General features: G+C 35.0%; 1 protein-coding gene across 1 annotated transcript; it reads left to right on the forward strand.

Moving 5' to 3' along the window:
- Window positions 1-12,815: 12,815 nt before the first annotated feature.
- Window positions 12,816-20,400, forward strand: LOC140881944 (methylcrotonoyl-CoA carboxylase subunit alpha, mitochondrial). The gene is made up of 16 exons (XM_073287628.1): window positions 12,816-13,170; window positions 13,501-13,622; window positions 14,232-14,379; window positions 14,877-15,014; window positions 15,225-15,320; window positions 15,406-15,465; window positions 15,580-15,672; window positions 15,760-15,871; window positions 16,221-16,325; window positions 16,879-17,015; window positions 17,509-17,743; window positions 17,821-17,978; window positions 18,048-18,164; window positions 18,906-19,148; window positions 19,224-19,319; window positions 19,473-20,400. The coding sequence occupies exons 1-16, from the start codon at window positions 12,838-12,840 to the stop codon at window positions 19,479-19,481; spliced, it is 2,202 nt and encodes a 733-aa protein (XP_073143729.1). The 5' UTR covers window positions 12,816-12,837; the 3' UTR covers window positions 19,482-20,400.
- The last annotated feature ends 560 nt before the right edge of the window (window positions 20,401-20,960 follow it).

Genomic DNA, 20,960 nt, shown 5'->3' on the forward strand with positions numbered 1-20,960 from the left:
TAGCACAACGCACTTGGCTTCACACTCAAGTGTTTACAACAATAGCACAACCAACTCACAAACTATTTTTACAAACACTCTCAAATATTTGAATATATCACACAAACACTTTGATAGAGAGAAGATTTCTTGCAAAGGAGAGAAGAGATGAGTTGGGATGTCTCCAAATGACCTTGGAAAGCCTCTATTTATAGTTGGAAAGGATTTGAATCTGATTTGAGTGCATGGAGCGTGTGTTGAGAAGTCAAGGAGTAGACATAAAGTGTTCGGCGCCGCTGCCTGCTTTCACCCAGCACTAAGCGGATTTTGTGGAAAATTCATATCTCACAATCTAACCGTTTGATTGATCTGAAAGTTAGCCTGAAGCTTGAAAACATCTTGATCTTCATTATGAACAGTGAGATTTGATTTGAACGAGTCAAACATTTCCAGTAATTTTTGGAAGTTGCTTCATCATGTTTTCGCATCTTGTTCTGCGCGACACATTTGAAAAATTCATATTTCCCAATCCATCCGTTGGATGGATCTGAAATTTAAACAAAAGTTGTATAACATTTGCAACTTGAATCTGATTGGTGAAGATTTGATTTGGTTGTCTAATCATTCCCAGTTATTTTCTGAAGTTGAATATTCACGGTTTTGTTCCTGGCAGGAGTAGGTACTGTGCAGAATATTTAAAAAAATCATATCTCTCAATATATCCGTTGGATTTATTTCAAATTTGGACAAAAGATTTAAAACTTCCTCATCTAAATTATGACTGGTGGAGATCGGATTGCAATGCATATAAAATTTCCAGTAATTTTCGGAAGTTGCTGCTCCATACTTTGGCTTCTTCTTGTCCTTTTCTTCATATCCTCATAACAATGTTTCTGGCATTCACATAACATTGTGTGCATTATATGAGTAATATGAGACTTCATAAATACATTGATAGCTTCAAAATAACTTCCAATAATTTATTTGTCAATAAATTTAATCTGCAAAATCTCACTTTAAATAGTTAGTAGCAATTAACCGAGTTTTGTAATCATCAAAACATAATAGTATGAGACTTGTTAATGCATTAAAAACATTAATCTCAAAAAACGAGATTTGTATGCGTTTAAGGCGTAACAATCTCCCCCTTTTTTATGATCACAAAACATGGTTAAATAGGAGAAATAAATGTACAATATTAAATAAATAATTTCAATTTGCACAATAAAATTGCATAAATAAAACTATGCAAAAACTCCCCCTCAATTAAATAGTTAGTTAAAAACAATTTGTTTAACAAATTATCAATTTTATTATCCATGCATTTAACTTTACTAACTCTCCCTCTTAGTTAAAATATTTAACCAAACTAATTCTCCCTTTTTTTGTGATAATCAAAAAGACTGGAAAAGTAAATGCAAAAACATGAGAATTGAAATATGATTTCTAAAATGCAACACATAAATTTCACATAAATAACAAAATATGAGCGTATAATATTGAATAAATACAATTAATTTGTATTATCCAACATTAAATTGCTCGAATTTAATATTAAGCTCTCCATTAATATGACATTATCTTTAGAATATGTCAACAAGTGATTACAACTCAATCATGTCAAGTTCACCACACAAACGAATAAAAGTATTTTCATCTAGTGGTTTTATAAAAATATCGGCAATTTGATTTTTAGTGTCAACATATTGAAGTTCAACTTCATTTTGTTCGATGTGGTCACGAATAAAATGATGACGAATGTCAATGTGTTTGGTGCGCGAATGTTGAATCGGATTTTTTGTAAGACATATGGCGCTAGTGTTATCACAAAAAATAGGGATTTTTGAAAAAGAGACGCCATAGTCGAGAAGTTGATGTTTCATCCAAAGAATTTGCGCACAACAACTACCAGCAGCCATATATTCGGCTTCGGTTGTTGACAGTGCAACACAATTTTTCTTTTTAGAAAACCAAGAGACTAAACAGTTTTCTAAAAAGAAACAAGTTCCACTAGTGCTTTTCCTGTCCACCTTATATCCACCAAAGTCGGCATCACAGTAAGCTTTTAAATCAAAGAAAGAATTTTTCGAATACCACAAGCCGAGATTTGGAGTATTTGAAAGATATTTGAAAATGCGTTTTAAGGCGAACAAATGTGATTCCTTTGATCATGATTTAAATCGTGCACACAAGCAAACACTAAACATAATGTCAGGTCTACTAGCAGTAGCATAAAGTAAGGATCTAATCATAATACGAAAGGAAGATTGATCTACAGATTTACCATTTTCATCTTTATCGAGTCTGATTGATGTGCTCATCTGTGTGGATGATGATTTTGTGTTCTCCATCCCAAACTTCTTTAAAATCTCCTTGATGTTCTTACTTTGGTTCACAAAGAAATCATCCTTGCACTGTTTGATTTGCAATCCAAGGAAATAGTTAAGTTTTCCCATCATGCTCATCTCAAAGTGTTCCTGCATAAGCTTTGAGAAATCTTGACAGAGAGTTTCGTTAGTAGAACAAAAAATTATGTCATCAACATAAATTTGCACAATCAATAAGTCATCTTTAGCATGTTTGGTAAACAACGTAATATCAATCTTTCCTCTTGAAAAACCATTTGAAAGAAAGAAAGTTGATAATTTTTCATACCAAGCTCGAGGAGCTTGTTTTAAACCATACAATGTTTTGTTAAGTCTAAACACATGATCAGACAAAGAAGGATCAACAAAGCCATCAGGTTGTTCAATATAAACTTCTTTCAATTCACCATTAAGAAAGGCACTTTTGACATCCATTTGAAATAACTTAAAATTTCTAGAGCAAGCAAAAGCAAGTAGCATGTGAATAGATTCTAGTCTAGCAACAGGAGCATAAGTTTCATCATAATCTATGTCTTCTTCTTGACTATATCCTTTTGCTACAAGTCTAAATTTATTTCTAGTGATAGTACAATGCTCATCAAGTTTATTCCTAAAGACCCATTTAGTTCCAATAATAGATCTATCATGCGGCCTAGGAACAAGGTACCAAACATCATTACGTTTAAATTCATTCAACTCATCTTGCATAGCAATAATCCAAGCATCATCTAATAAAGCATCATCAATACACTTAGGTTCAATATGAGAAACAAAGGCAAGATGATTGCAAATATTATTAAGAGAAGAACGAGTGGTTACTCCTTTCGAAGGACTTCCGATGATAAGATCCATTGGGTGATCTTTGTGAAGCGTCCATTCCTTCGGAAGAGGCGTTTCCTCAACAGAAATATCTAAATCATTTAAGCTTGAGGAATTCATCCCTTCTTCGAGTAAATCTACGTCATCATTATTAGTGCGAGAAACTATAGACATAGATTCATCAAATATAACATGCATTGATTCTTCAACAAGTAAAGTGCGCTTATTAAATACTCTATAAGTCTTACTTGTTGTGGAATATCCGAGAAAGATGCCTTTGTCGGACTTGACATCAAACTTACCGAGGTTGTCCTTACCATTACTATGAATGTAGCATTTTGATCCAAAATCCCGAAAGTATGAAATATTAGGCTTTCTTCCTCTCCATAATTCATATGGAGTTTTTTTTAGAATTGGCCTTATTGATACACAATTGATAATATAACAGGCAGTGTTCATTGCTTCAGCCCAAAAATATTTTGGTATAAAATGCTCACATATCATGGTCCTTTCAATCTCTACAAGTGTTCTATTTTTTCTCTCAACAACCCCGTTTTGTTGAGGAGTCCTAGGACAAGAAAAATTGTGACCGATGCCTTTCTCTTCACAAAAATTTGTAAAACTCTCATTTTTAAATTCAGTTCTGTGGTCACTACGGATCTGTTTTATTGAAAGATTTTTCTCATTCTCAACTCGTTTGATAAAAGTTTTAAAATAATCAAAGGCATCATTTTTGTGGGCTAAAAACAATGTCCACGTGAAACGTGAAAAATCATCCACAATGACAAATACATAAAGCTTTCCTCCTAGGCTAGCATTCCTCGAGGGACCACATAGATCTAGGTGAAGAAGTTCAAGGGGCATAGAAGTTGAGACAAAATTTTTGCTTTTAAAAGATTCCCTTGTGTATTTGCCAAGTTGACACGCATCACAAACATAATCTAATTTTAAATTGAGTTTTGGCATACCAACAACTAAATCAAGTTTAAAAAGTTTTTCTATGGTACTAAGACCAACATGACCTAGTCGTCTATGCCAAAGAATGTTGTCATCAACATTCAAGGATACAAGACTTTTGATATTTGATAAAGATAAATTATTTAAAGAAACCTTGTATACATTTTCACTTCTATATCCTTTGAAATTTATGGATTTGTCAGATGTGAGTGATATATTGCAGTGTTGTGTAGTGAATTTGACTTCATAACCTCTATCGCACAATTGAATTATGCTTAGTAGTTTATGCTTAAGTCCTTTCACTAGGATTACATCATCAATCAAGCAGGATTTAGATATACCTATTGAGCCGATTTCTTCAATAACTCCTTTGTTGTTGTCTACAAAGGTGACAGTTCATTTCTCCTTTGGTTTGATCGATTGGATTAGCTCTTTGTTCCCCATCATATGTCTAGAACATCCACTGTCTAGATACCATATGCTAGGGAGAACAGTTTTCCTATTTCCCTGCAATAATTGATTTTGGTACCCTTTAGTTCTTTTGGGTCCACAGTGTTAGAAAAGAGAGATATAAAATGGACTTCTAAGAGTTCAGTCTCTCATAACAACATCATCGCCACTTTCCAAGAGTGCTCCCAGTAGTAGGTAGGGCTATGGCCTCTTTAAAAACCTATTTCCTTGGACAGAGCAGCGTTCATCAGAAAGACCAGTCGCAAGTCAAGGCAGTTTAAACCGGTCTATGATGAACTCCCTTAGATCATGATCTCATAATGCCAACTGATGAGTTGTTAAGTACTCTTAGGCCTCTATTTCATATAGCTCTTTTGATCATATTGATATTTCAAAGATCTACATTTATGTCTAGCACGACTATTTTACAACAGTAAGAGCATGTAGGGGGTGATCTCATTTTTTCTTTAGCAATAAGGCTAGTAAAATCTATAAATTTCTTACCATACCCTATTCCACCCTTATCAAAACTACATTTCTGCATGCTTAGTAAATTATTCAATTTATTACTACTAACATAGAATTTATCAAATGATTTATCTAAGTGAGCTATGTTATCCTTTAATCTTAGATTTTCATGCTCCTTAGTTTCTAATTCATTTTTGAGGTTTCTATTTTTATTTCTAAGTGATTTAGCCATATCAAACATATGTTTATATGCATGTAGTAATTCATCATAGGAAGGTACCTCATCATCTTCGTTAGAGGCGATGTCATCACTTTTAGCCATGAGGCAGATGTTAGTTTCCTCCTCGTCATCATCGATATCGCTCCAAGTGGCTATGAGTGCTTTTTTCTTTCCCTTGTCAATCTTCTTTTTGAGATGACACTCATTTGCATAATGGCCTTGTTGTTGATAGTTGAATCATGTTAATTCCTTGTCCGTCTTCTTTTTGAAGTTGTTTCCTCGCATAAATCTTTTGAACTTTCTTGCGAAGAGTGCCATATCATCATCATCTTCTTATTCGACTTGGGTGGATAAGGCAATCCCCTTTTCCTTGGTCTTTTCATCCTCCCTTTTTGATTCTTTTCTTGTAGATACTTCTAACTCATGGGTTTTAAGGGTCCCATGAAGTTGATCAAGATCATAAGATGCGGTGTCGCCTTTGTTGGACTCAATGATGATCGTCCTCTTGGCATCCCACTCCTTGGGTAGGGCGCGTAGAGCTCTCCTTCACACTTGCTTGGTTGGATATTGTTCTCCAAGTTGGGCTAGCTCATTGATGATTTGAGAGAGCCTTCGGAATATTGTGTCTATATCTTCATTGTATTTCATCTCAAATATCTCGTATTTGAGTTGTAGAAGATATATCTTTGTCTCTTTGACTTGGTTGATTCCCTTGTGACATATCTCTAATTTGTCCCAAATCTCTTTTGCGAAGGAGCACATAGAGATCCGGTTGTACTCGTTCATATCTAGGGAACAATGCAAAATATTCATAGCTTTATCATTTTGAGATATCAATTTCATATTCTCCTTTAAAAAGTCGTCCATTCCCTTAGGAATTTTGACTCCCTCAACCTCTTTCGTAGGTATGTAGGGACCTTTCACAGTTACTTTCCAAGGGTCATAATCTACGGATTGGATATATAGGGACATTCGATTTTTTCAATATTCATAGTTTATGCCGTTGAAAAGAGGAGGACGATTGGTTGATTGCCCTTGAGCATAATCGCTAGCTAGATTTGCCATAGAGCCTTTTTTGAAAATATTTTGTAAAAAGGTGGCTCTGATACCACTTGTTAGAACCTAATGGGGGGGATTTAGGTTCTATTGACAACTTTAGCAATTTAAAGCGATTATGTAAATACGCAAGCGGAATACTTAAATCAATCAAAAATAAATGCGTAAAAGAAATAAAGCGATAAATGAGATAAGATATGTTTATGAAAGTTTGACGATAAATCGTCTACTTCTCCCTTTCTTGGTTAAGATCGATTAACCAAGGATCCACTAGCACTTCAAATTCTTGGCCTTGATGGCTCCAAGGATAGCCGTATAACTCAACACGATCACCGCGTCGATATAACTCGAACACTTGGCCTTAAGGGCTCCAAGGATAGCCTCAACACAACACACATGGCTTCACACTCAAGTGTTTACAACGATAGCACAACGCACTTGGCTTCACACTCAAGTTTTTACAACAATAGCACAACCAACTCACAAACTATTTTTACAAACACTTTCAAATATTTGAATATATCACACAAACACTTTGATAGAGAGAAGATTGCTTGCAAAGGAGAGAAGAGATGAGTTGGGATGTCTTCAAATGACCTTGGAAAGCCTCTATTTATAGTTGGCAAGGATTAGAATCTGATTTGAGTGCATGGAGCGTGTGTTGAGAAGTCAAGGAGTAGACATAAAGTGTTCGGCGCCGCTGCCTGCTTTCACCCAAAACTAAGCGGATTTTGTAAAAAACTCATATCTCACAATCTAACCGTTGGAATGATCTGAAATTTTGCTTGAAGCTTGAAAACATATTGATATTGATTATGAACGGTTTGATTTAAACGAGTCAAACATTTCCAGTAATTTTCGGAAGTCGCTTCATCATGTTTTTGCATCTTGTTCTTGTCGCCACATTTGAAAAATTCATATTTCTCAATCCATCCGTTGGATGGATCTGAAATTTAAACAGAAGTTGCATAACATCCGCAACTTTAATCTGATTGGTGAAGATTTGATTTGGTTGTTTTAATCATTCCCAGTTATTTTTTGAAGTTGAATATTCACGATTTCGTTCCTGGCAGGAGTAGGTACTGTGCAGAATATTTGAAAAAAATCATATCTCTCAATATAGTCGTTGGATTTCTTTCAAATTTGGACAGAAGATTTAAAAATTCCTCATCTGAATTATGACTGGTGGAGATCGGATTTAAATGCATATAAAATTCCCAGTAATTTTCGGAAGTTGCTGCTCCATACTTTGGCTTCTTCTTGTTCTTTTCTTCATATTTTCATAACAATGTTTCATTGCATCCACATAACATTGTGTGCATTATATGAGCAATATGAGACTTCATAAATACATTGATATCTTCAAAATAACTTCCAATAATTTATTTGTCAATAAATCTAATCTGCAAAATCTCACTTTAAATGGTTAGTAACAATTAATCGAGTTTTATAATCATCAAAACATAATAGTATGAGATTTGTTAATGCATTAAAAATATTAATCTTACAAGACGAGATTTGTATGCGTTTAAGGCGTAACACTATTATTTGGGTGTACGAACGTCCTCTACCTACTGAGTATTTTCTCAAACACTCACCCCTTACTTTCCTTCCCTGATAGGAATGGAGATCAAGTAGACGAGGACGAACAAGACATGTTTTGGAGTTGGTGATGAGGTTTTAAGACAAGAAAACCTCTGGAATTGTTTTTAATTTGGATTATTTTATTTTATTGCTCCCGCATTCATGTTTCTTACTGAATTGACAGTTTCGTTTTATGTAATAGACTGGCTTTATGGTTTTTTTTTATGAACTATGAGGCTTACAATATCAAATTTTTTAACAATGTCGGTGCCGCGTCTCGGTTTGGGGGCGTGACATTTTAGTGGTATCAGAGATGGTCACCAGCAGGAATCCTGGGAATAAGTGCTATACGAAAATACTACGTGTGTGGGAGTCACCTCTTGAACCTGCGGGACAAAGTGCTACATGACGGGAGCCACCTCTTGAACTCGTAGGAGCCATCTCTAAATTCTCGGTGTTTGTGGATCGAGGATTCAGGACGCGACGAGGACGTCGTGTTCTAAAGGAGTGGTAATTTTGATACCCCTATCTCACATGAAAAAAATAAAAAATTTTAAAATAATTTTATAATTGGCTACAATGGACTTTTATAACAACTTGGGTTAATCATTTTTGTAAAAGCGAGGTCAAATACGAAGTAGTTGCTATAGGGCCCATTGTGCAGTCGCGCAGGTGTGGGCCTGGGCCCAGGGCGTGACAGCTATCACATCAGCAGTTGAACTAAAATAATCGAAAATTAAAAGTTAGTGTATCAAAATCAAAATTTGAATAGTTAATGGACTAAACAAAAAATAGACAAATTAATGGACCATTTTTTTTCCCAATTTAGATTCATGAAATTTATTTTCTTTTTCAACTTGATTACTCAGATAATGTTTTTAAAAACAAATAAATGATAAGTTGGATGGATATCAGCATATTAATTTGTGTACATCATAAGGTTGTCTGCTCCAATCAATAACAACATTATCCAGCTTAAATGACTCTTAGATGTTCTCAATTGGATAAGGTAAGAAAAAAGCATCATAAACCTGGGTTCATTTCAACCTACCTTTACAGTAGATTTCAATCTACCATATGGGTAATACCCAAATGATAGATCTAATGTCTCATGATTTGCCACGTCAACAATATATAATTACTTATGCCTATGTGTAAAATTAAAATACTAACCGTTGGATGCATGTTTTGGGTATTACCCAAATGCTAGAATCTCATCTACCTACCTTTACATGCATTACCCACATTATAGATCTAAGGGTCCTTATTTATCAATACATGCGGGGTCCACTAAAAAATAATTAACCCCACATTTATTGGTAAATGTACACCGTTAGATCTATGTCAAGACTACTTCAATATATACTTGTGTAGTTCGTACACATGTGGCGGCTTGAATAGGGACGTAAACAAATAGAATTTCACCAAAACTTTAGGGCCCGAACTGTAGCTCGAACAATGGTATTTAAGCTCTAGTTAGTTTCGAAGTTCAAAATTTTAATATTTTTGGATGCGAGTGTTGTTGTTTTGTTCGAATGATGGCTAGAGTTCGAGCCGACAAGCTCAACTTCAAATATTTATATAAGTTCGTGAGCTACCTAAAAGTAAAGACTCAAAAGATTTGAAATATATTAATTTCATTTATTATTTTATATGACAGCTCGTAAACGATTCATGAACTATCAAACAAAACAATTAATATTATTCAAGTTCGGCTTGAAAAAATTCGATCATTTGCGACTTTGGTTTGATTGTCCTCATTTCATATTTGGAGTAATAGCTAGAGAAGAAGAATTGCACATTAACACAAATTTATGGACGATAATACTCGCCATGTGTTAAACCATACATTAGAAAAATGATTTTTTTTAAGAAAATATATTCTTTGGCTACAAAATTTATTTAGAAATGCACTTGAAAATTTATTTTTTAGAAGCTGGATAATTTTTTTTTGTTTTTGCGTGTTCTTCTATTTAAAAATAAAAATAAAATTATTTTTCAACGTTTATCAAATGTCTAAACTGCTTCTACTTTTCTCTAATAAAATCACAAGCATTTTAAAAATTGAACCTATTTAATTATTTGCGTAAACTAAAATATCTATGAGTAGGTCTCTTGTGAGATAGTCTCAGGATCTTTATTCATGAGATGGATCAACTCCACTCATATTTACAATAGAAAGTAATATTTTTTAACATAAAAAATAATATTTTTTCATGGATAACTCAAATAAGGGATCCATTTCACAAAATTAATCTGTGAAACCATATAACAATAATTTTTACCAATATCTATATCCAAACTCACTTATATTATCCAAGAGTAAGTATCTTCTCTGACACGATCTCACAGATTATTCCTGATCATATTTACCATAACAGTAATACTTTTAGCATAAAAAATAATACATTTTCATGGGTGACCTAAATAGAATATACTTCTCATAAAATTAATCTGCAAGATTGTCTCACATGAGATTTTGGGATTATCCAACTAGTATTTCACTCAAGCGACCCACTGAGTGTTATCTTATGTAATCAATTATTAAAATTAGTAAGTAGTAGAGTTTAAATAATTATTTTGATATGATACAATGAATGAATTTAAATTTTAAATAATATTATTATAAAAATTTTATTATATGTTTATATAACTAATAGTTAATAATTTTTAAGGTTTTTTAATTAAATGTATAACAAGTTCGCACATCCGAGTTTTAAGACGGGATTGAGAGGTAAAGTGCACTTGTTCATGAGAAAAAAAAAAAAAAAAAAAAGAAGAAGAAGAAGAAGAAGAAGAAGAAGAAGAAGAAGAAGAAGAAGAAGAAGAAGAAGAAGAAGAAGTTTTCGAGCAAAACTGCATAAGTAAACTAAGTTGACTTTGACGAGAGTCAAACTGAAATCATCAAGCAGTCGAATCAAACTGAGCTCACTTAGTAAACTGCATTCAGTTTAGGGAACTAAAGTGAATCAGTCTTTCTTCATGCTAAATTGAAGTACCAAGCTAAACAATTGCAAGATTGAACTTTCCAAAGACTGCGTGACCTAGACCGAATTCATTACATCAGTCTTAATTCTGTGGATAGACTTTTTCGTACATAGCTAACGCTGCAAAGCCAGAGCACAACATTGTACTATCATGTCAGAAGATGTACGAGGACAAGACAAGATAACGACCTCAATTTGAATTTGAAAGAGTCGTTGCCCACCAAGTATAAATAGAGAACAATGAGTGCTTGAAGAAGCATCCGGCTCCTTAGAAAAAAACTCGCAAATACATTCAAGCTGTCAAAAGATAAACTGAACACCTTCAGTTTACCCACATATATTCAGTCGAGGAATTCAAAGCTTACTTCAAAGAATACATCAAGAAGCCGAAGAGCACAAGCACGCATATCAAAGCATCAGATTAGTGAGGATCACGTTGTGCTAGGTGTTGTGTTGTGATAAACGTGTTGTAGTTATTTATCAGTTGAGGTGCTGCAAACCTCATTGTAACAAGAATCAGTCGAGAGACGAGTTCTTGAGTCTATGAGTTCTGAAATAGGCAGTTGAGTGTAAGTCCTAGTCTTGGAGTGGGCTGTTGCAAAGTGTTGTAATAATCAAATTCTTTTAGAGTGAATCCTTTCGAGGTGGAAGTAAGGGTGACGTAGGAGATTGAGCTCCGAGCATCCATAAAAAATTCTCGTGTTTTTTAGTTTCTGTCAAACACTCGCACACAATCATTTGAGCTATTTTGAACAAGTTCAATCTGTTAGTCAACCTCATTCCGCACTTAGTTAAAGTTGGTTGATTAACATAGACACGTAAGAAGGAAAATAGTTCAGTTGATTAACCTCAAATGAACTTAACTTAGCGGTCTCAAGAGTCAACTGCTACAACAACTTGAGCGTGGGAAGTTGGCATACACCTTGTGAAGCAGTTTTAGAGGATAACAACTCACCCACACCGATCCTATCAAAAAAGATATCCGAAAAATCATGTATTATTTTGTCAAACAAACTTTTAACCAATAAGAAAAAAATTTGAAAAACTCAAAATTTTTAACATTTATTAGATGAATAAATTTTGATTAAAAGTTTTAATTATTTTTTAGAATACTAATAATATCTATATTATCTATAATATTTTATTAAATTTAAGATGTTTAAAGATAATTAACTTGGATATCTTGGTACGTGTTTTGATAAACCAAAGACACATATTTTCTCAAATTACAAAACATTCTATTTTTATTTAATAATTTTTTTTATCAAACTCGTTTTAGTATATTTTCATCTTATCGATATCTATCATATCCTAATAACAAGTTATAAATCATAAAAGAAAAGAAAAAAGAATATATAAAATAAAGAATTCATAAGAGTTTGAATTTTCATTGAATTCAATTACCTTATTTATATAAGTAAATAACATAATACAAATTTTTACATAAATTAACTTCATGTATTTATTTTGAGCACAAATCTTCTAAATCTAATTAGATAAAGATAATCATTTATAATAAATAAATACATATAAACTATCTACAAAAGTTACAAATTTTATTTTAGAAAAAAGTGTTTTTTCTGATAGATAGAATAATATATAATTGTTTTCGCTTTTACTTAGTTTTTATTTTTATTTATTAAAAAATCATTTTATTATATAACTCTGCTAAATGATTATGCTTTTTGGACAACTATGCCACGCAGGTCTGTCATAGGACCAATCCTATGCAAAAATAAAATATTATGATATTATTATTATTATTATTATTATTATTATTATTATTATTATTATTATTATTATTATTATTATTATTATTATTATTATTATTATTATTATTATTATTATTATTATTATTATTATTATCCCAACTGAATTTAAAAATAAATTTTTAAAATTTTATTAAATAACGCTGAAGGAGAGGAGCAGTTCAATTCATTTACTATCAGCTATGGCGTTTATAGCTTCTATAATCCGGCGAAGAACAAAACCCCTAACTCTTCAGTTCAGGGGATTTACATCGAATGCGCCGGGATCAGGGAGCCGTAAGGCTCAAAGAATAGAGAAAATTTTGATAGCAAACAGGGGCGAAATTGCTTGCCGGATTATTCGGACGGCGAAGCGGCTGGGGATTCGAACAGTTGCCATTTATAGCGACGCCGATGAGAGCAGCTTGCATGTCAAGTCGGCTGATGAAGCCGTTCGCATTGGACCCCCTCCAGCTCGGCTCAGCTATCTCAACGCCGCCTCGATCATCGAGGCCGCTAGCAAAACTGGCTCCCAGGTTAACAATTTTGCCTTTTTAATTTATTTATTTATTTTTGGGCGTGACATAAGCTTCTTTGGTACGTCTTAAAGGAATAGTTTTGTTTTGGAGTTTGTTATTTCGGAAAGTTTTAAAAGAACCCGAACTCGCACAGATGAAGTTCCATTTGATGAATCGCGAATAACCAAACTAGTGCTAATTAGGCGCTTTACTTGCTGGATTTTTCACGGCTGTATTTTGGTTGTCTCATGATCTTGCTCTCATGATCTATGTTTTGGTGTTATTATTTGCTTCTTATTGTTTCTCGGACGTACTTTTAGAGTGGGATATCTTCTTTTTGATGATTAGGCTATCCACCCAGGTTATGGTTTCTTATCAGAGAGTGCTGATTTTGCTCAACTTTGTGAAGATGAGGGTCTTACATTCATTGGGCCTCCTGCCTCTGCAATTCGTGACATGGGTGACAAAAGGTGAAAAAAGCAGGGAATCTCCATTGCCTTCTGTTCATTGCTTTTCTCCCTTTGATCCTTCTTCAGTTCCGGTCAAGCATTTGATTGATTTTCTCACTCTCACGCCATGTTAATATCATTTCCAACACTTCAAAGCGAGATTAAGAGTAAGACATCAGAAGAAAACAAGGAAACTTGTGTACATCACATCAAATAGAATACTCCACTCACACACAAGAGAAAGTATTGGTGAATCCAATAAATCATGAATAAAAATAATATTTATAATTTCTAAGTGACATAGTTTGAGAAGAATCTATTCAAATGCACCAAGTGCTAAACATCAATATGCCCATGTGGTGCGTGTGTTTCAACTATTTGGCCTTTCCAGCAATGGGCTTTGCATCATTTCATGTAGTCTCTTTACATGTATTTATTATTTCAAAGATGGGAAAAAAGTAAATTGCACATTTTCAAGGGGACCTTTATTTTAAGCCTTGATAAGTACATTACCTTCTTGTTGGCTGTGCTATGTTTTTTACCGTTCCATCTTCTGTTTTCACACATTTAGTCAATCCTTAAGGAATTTGTTGCATGGATTGCTAATTGTTGTTGGATATCATGCTTCAGTGCTTCAAAAAGAATAATGGGTGCAGCTGGAGTACCCCTTGTGCCTGGATATCATGGTGACAATCAAGATATTGATTTCATGAAGTTGGAAGCAGACAAAATTGGATATCCTATATTGATTAAGCCCACTCATGGAGGTGGAGGGAAGGTGCGCCAGTATTTGTTCTTTATCATGAAAATAGTTTGTCAAAGCTGAATTTCTAAGATCATTGGTGGTTCAAATATTTCCTTACCGTAATCTCTCTGTTCTCGTGTAAATTTTTGTTTATCACTAAAAAAATTATATTTTGTGATTTTTGGGGAGCAAAAATGATGGACTCGGAGGCCTATTGGTGTAGACCATGCACACCATTGTATAATAAAATCGGAATCTGTGTACAAATTTGAAAACAATTTGGTTAGCCACAAAGGTTAAAATTACCAGAGTTTGACAAACAGAAATGATAGTTGCTTCCATATTTGTGCTGTGCATCTTTCAAATTATTCATGCAACTCCTGGTTCAAGCTCTTAATCAAGCAATATGCACATGTGACATTGGGCCATTTCTTTTACTTGACTGAACTGATTGGAGACTGGGTACTCAGTATCTCCGGTCATCATTGTTGATGGTTTTATCGTCCAACTTGTTGTTTTTCCAATTGTAGGGTATGAGGATTGTGCAGAGTCCTGATGATTTCTCTGATTCTTTCATTGGTGCACAACGTGAGGCTGCTGCATCATTTGGAATAAACACAATCCTGTTGGAGAAATATATCACTAAACCTAGGCACATAGAAGTCCAGGTACCCACTTTTGATGTTATTTATCTCTTTTAGTACTTATGTCCTTGTATTTACCCTTTAGATAGTATCATGCACGAAATATTTTCTTTTGCCTTTTTTTTTTTCAATTCTTTCTGGTAGCCAATAGGGTTTGAAGTGGGGGACGACGGTTTTATTGTGCACATAATCAGTAGAGACAGCTGCTGAATCATTTGCACGCATTATCTGTAGATCTTCGGGGACAAACAGGGTAATGTTATACATCTAAATGAGAGAGATTGCAGTGTCCAGAGGAGACACCAGAAGATAATTGAAGAAGCTCCTGCTGTAATTCTTCTTTCCCAGATTCGCTCCTTTTTTTCTTTCCCTGGTGATTGCGAGCTAAATTATGACCGAAATACTGTACATGCAGCCAAATATCGATGCTGGTTTTCGCTCCCACTTAGGTCAAGCAGCTGTGTCTGCTGCCAAGGTTTACATACATACCCTTTTCTGACGTGGTTGTGCCATCTGCATTTTATTTTGTTTTTCTTTACCTTCAATTCCTTTTTTCTGTCTTAAATTTTCTATGTTTTGATTTTTGAAGGCAGTCAATTATCACAGTGCTGGCACGGTCGAGTTTATAGTCGATACTATCTCTGGGCAGTTTTATTTTATGGAGATGAATACCCGTCTTCAGGTGGCTTGATCTCTCCAAGTGGAGTCCTCCCTTAGTTATGTAAGCTTTATATATTTTCCATGCAGAAGGTAATGCACTTAGTTGCAGGTTGAACATCCTGTAACTGAGATGATTGTTGATCAAGATCTCGTGGAGTGGCAAATCCGTATTGCCAACGGAGAGCCTCTTCCAATTAGTCAATCAGAGGTGCCATTGTCAGGTTATTGCATTCACCCTACAAATCTAAAACATCTTCCATGTTGCATGCTTCAAAGTTGAGGTGGGACTATTTCAAATTGAGTAGGATAGAGGAGGGAAATTCAATAAGAGGTTTTGATCTGAGGTCAAACGTTTCATAACCACCTATATAACACTTATGAGTGCCCCAAGATGATTGATTACACGATTCTTTATTATATTTTGCCCCTACGCAGCATCCTCACTTTTACTGTTTCACTTGTGCATCTTTCAGGATTTGCTACTCTAAATTTGTCATTTTTTTGGCCGACGAATCTCTGCAGTTAATTATCAGACTAAACGAATGGATTCCTTTGTTTTCCTTGTTACAGGCCATTCTTTTGAAGCTCGTATATATGCTGAGAATGTCCCAAAAGGATTTCTCCCGGCAACTGGTATTCTTCATCATTATCAACCAGTCCAAGTTTCATCAAGAGGTACATGGAATAAGAGTGTTGATTTAGTCAAATAAATATCCAGTGTTAAAAAGCGGTAGGCAGTAGACCCGCAACCACCTAGAGCCTAGGCACTTTTTTTTAGCTTATATCTAATTATTTTTGTTAATCTCCATATTTCTCTACTAATTCCTCCGTATCAAACTCAAACTCAAATTGACATATTCTTCCTCTTCATCCGATTCAAATTGACGTGCAAATATGCCAAATAATATTTAAAAGAATAAAGAAAATAATATATTAATTTAGGCGGCCGATTAATATAACGACGCCCGAGACATCAGTTTTCCAAAAATCGGGGCGCTGGGCAGTCATGGTCCTAGGCGGGCGCCTGTTAGAACATGGTGAAAATCACGCAGCTTCCAAACTCTCTCTCCGTATTCCTCATGCCAGTATGCCCAAGTAGCCATTGGTTCTGATCATATTGATATTGACAAACTACTAGGAACTTCATACATCTCTGGGTGTAGAAGCCCCAAGATTTGCTTTTCATATTATCTGTCTTTTGCTCATGTGAAGCAATCCCGTTTACCAGTCAGGGTCGAGACTGGGGTGGAGCAGGGAGACACGGTTAGCATGCATTATGATCCCATGATAGCAAAACTTGTAGTGTGGGGGGAAGATCGAAACATTGCTTTAACAAAAATGAAGGACTGTCTTTCAAATTTTCAGGTATGCTGAACTCTACATTTATTTAGCCTGTGACATTGTTTATGTGAAATCAGTTACTTACTAAATAGTTTACAAGTTGTTTAGAACCTTCAGCAAATGCATATTTCATGGAACATTCCTGACTGTTGAATTGAGTTCAAATTTTTCTCTTAATCTTAATTGCCTGATGCTTTGCCATGAAATATCCTTTCCTGAATATTTATAAAGCATCATTCTGCCCATGAAAACTCCTCAGTCTGATGACTTTCCCTTTTGTATGTGTAAGCTTGGAAATTCTCAGTTTTTACCCTATAGCTGCATATGTTTTTTTTATGGATTTGACAAGTTTTGCGCTCTATCACCTACATATCTTGTTGGTGAATGTCTGTTCACTGCCTGGTGCTTCAATCAGATAGACCTTCACGTATCTCCTTACTTCATCTCGCTTCCAGTGCCTACTCAAAGGTCTCAATTTCCATATCCTTTGTTCAGATCTGATCAGTAGCATTTCCAGGTTGCTGGTCTGCCAACCAACATAGATTTTCTCTTGAAACTTGCAAACCATGGAGCTTTTGAAAATGGAGAAGTTGAAACCCATTTCATTGAGTTGCACAAGGATGATCTATTCATTGATTCAAATAATTCGTTATCAACTCAAAAAGCGCATAATGCTGCTGTACATAGTGCTGCAATTGCAGCTGTATGTGTTTGTGAAAAGGAACATGCAGCAGTGAAGGAAAGGGCCCCTGGTAATGTGTTAGGGCAACTCTTATGCATATCTCCACCTTGTACGTTCTAGAAGCTTTGCTTATATAATCTCGTGCAGGTAATCTTTCTGTATGGTATGCTAATCCGCCTTTCCGAGTCAATCATTGTGCCAAGCGTTTCATAGAACTTGAATGGGATGATGAGTCCAGCAACACTGGCTTAAAAATTGTACCAGTCCATGTCAGTTATCTGCCGACGGGGAAATATGTAATTGAGGTAGTTATACATTTTTCTTAGACCTCATTTGATTTAAAGTATGTTTACCTTGTTGCTTTGTGTTTACAGACAGGACAAAGCGGTTTTTCAGGTCTCGAGATGAATGTGATGCGGTTAAGTGAGCATGATTTCAGAGTTGAGCATGATGGTGTGAGCACAAATGTCAGCATAGCTGTTTATCCCAAGGTTAATCTGTGAACCCAGTTACAAAATAATGAATTGCAAGAAGTTTTGTATATTAAATTCTCTGCTTGTTGAGCGTTTATGCGTCTCTTATCATCATTCATTCATTTGTTCTCATTTGTATAGTTGATGTTATAGTTTCCATCAGAAAGTGGAAGCCCTACTCCTTTTAGCTTACATCGAGACACAAGTAACAACTCAGGTTGAAAATGTGTATCTGAATATTCCTTGATGATTTTACCGACAAGCATGTACGCCTTGACGCTTTTGGCTGCAAGATTGGAAAACCACTAATATTATGAGAGCAGCAAGCTGGTGAATGAGTTATTTGATATAATTATAAGTGAACAAACCTGGAGACATGCATCACATGGATCACAAATGGTTTTGATGCATTAGCACCTTAGACCACGCGGTACATGTACATGAAAGCACACAACACCATTAAATGGAGGAGGGAAAGGACCTATGCTTAACAGTCCCCCTCGCGTGTATGATTAATAAATTGCTTATGAAAGATGTATACCTGTTGTCCTAAGATGGTACCATTGTATGTTTCCAGTGTGTACATGAATTCTTTCGCCTCGGGTCGTTAGATTTGTCTGTACGGTGTTGACCCTCCAGTGGTTCGCATCGGGTCGTTAGATTTGTCTGTACGGTGTTGACCCTCGCCAGTGGTTTCTTTAGCACAACATTTTGCATTTATAGCCCTAAATAAGAGTTCAAGGGATGTCTACATTTCAGGGTCAGATGGAGCATATCCACATCTGGCATGGATCACATCATCACCACTTTAAACGTAGAAAGGGGATTGAACTTGCTGATGATGTAGAAAACCAATATAGACCTGCTGCTGAGATTTCCTCACATCCACCTGGTACTATGGTGGCTCCTATGGCTGGTTTAGTTGTCAAAGTTTTGGTGAAGGATGGAACAAAAGTTGATGGAGGGCAACCCATATTGGTTTTAGAAGCAATGAAGATGGAGGTTTGTGTTTCATATGACCATTAAGCCTTACTCGTTTTACTTGTTAATTTGGTTTTTGACTCACTTTTTCTGCAGCATGTTGTGAAGGCATCAGCTGCTGGTTATATTAGTGGGCTCCAAGTCTTAGCCGGCCAACAGGTCTCTGATGGCACCATTCTTTGCACTCTGAAGGTAACTCGTGCATATGATGAGTTAAGATGCTTAAGCACCCATGTAATATAAATGGCTCTTTGAAAATATTGCCTATTTTATCCTTGTTGAAGGCACATTGGTGGTAGTTTCGAATCAAACTAATGTCATACAATATTTTGTATTATTGAACAGGCTGAATAAAAATTAAGATGTCCTGGAATAATTTGTGGGCGCTTTGCACCGCACCAACCCCTACACCTATGCCATGGTAACAAAATCCTAGTTAGACACCTTTCATTAAGTGCAATGGTGGCTGAAGATATGACACCACACCCGAGGATGAATATTTATGAGCCTTGATTAGCACCACACTGCCTGCCGTATTTCTTCATACTTGTTCTTTTCTTTTTATTATTTATTATTGCTTTTTTTCAATTTTTGGTAGAATATGATGGTAGTAACTTGTGAACCAGTAAATACGCAAGGTTGTAGTATTAAATAATATTTTACAACTTTTTAAATTTTAAGCAGTCTAATTTTGTATCATTTGTGAGCAGAAATTGTTGCCCAAGTGACATAAGTGCATTTGCAATCATCGTGCGCAATGACTTGGAACCGACCTTGTTGTCGAGTATTGTGTTATTCTTTGTCAGACTCAGCTAACATTCGATCATGGGTGTACAATAGAGCTGAGTGGTGACCATGATAGCTGTCTAGTATCTCTCTAAAATTTGCAAGTTTTGAAAAAAAGTGCGATAAGTTGTTTCTGTTGGAAAGATTCCTAGATCTGTTACATGGTGATTGAACTCTATCCTCAACTATATGCGAAAGAATATATGCCACTCCCAGTGGAAGGAATAGTCTTGTAGAATCTGAAATTGGCGCAGAGCATAAAGAACATATGCCATTATAATCAGAATCGACAACCAAGTCCGAGGTAGATGTCGGGATAAGCAGACAAAACAAAGTGGCCTTGTCATGTTTTGTGGCCCACCCGGCAAAGGGATTTACGAAATGGATCTTGATGCTCTATAATTTTGATCTTGAAAAATTACCCCTATTTTCACTTTGTTGCTATGGATTATGATCGATTTGTATGTCAGGAGGACATGTTGCGTTATCTAGTGGATGTAATTGTTGTCGAGTCGATTTCTAAAAGCCTTTATGACGGATCAAAATCTGTACGTACTTTGGTGGTAGGGAACAAGGCCAACCAGAGATGGATTCAGAAATCATAAAAACTTTTGTGAAACGTTCTCACTTGATAATTTCGTGAGACGGATCGTGTATTTGGATCATATATGAAAAAAGTATTACTTTTTATGTCGAAAATATTATTTTTTTATTATAAATATGGATTAGATTGTCTCATTTCACGGATCGTTATCCGCGAGACGTCTTAGAAGAGACATACTCTTTTGAAATTTTGTGTGAACTATAATAACGGAATATAAATAATGTATTTTTAATTTCATATATAGATAACTTGTAATATCCTCTACGACTTGAAATTTTCTTAAATTTAATAATAATTACATTCAACAAGTTACGAAATATTTCTCTCTTAATATAATAATTAATCTATAATTCAAATATTCATCTCCAATTGCCCTAATGGGGTATTCGCGTTGGTGGAGTAAGTAAGCACTTGGTCATTGGTCAGATGTTCGATTATTTTAC

This window comes from Henckelia pumila, chromosome 2 (genome assembly GCF_033568475.1).
Source record: "Henckelia pumila isolate YLH828 chromosome 2, ASM3356847v2, whole genome shotgun sequence".
NCBI classification, from domain to species: domain Eukaryota; kingdom Viridiplantae; phylum Streptophyta; class Magnoliopsida; order Lamiales; family Gesneriaceae; genus Henckelia; species Henckelia pumila.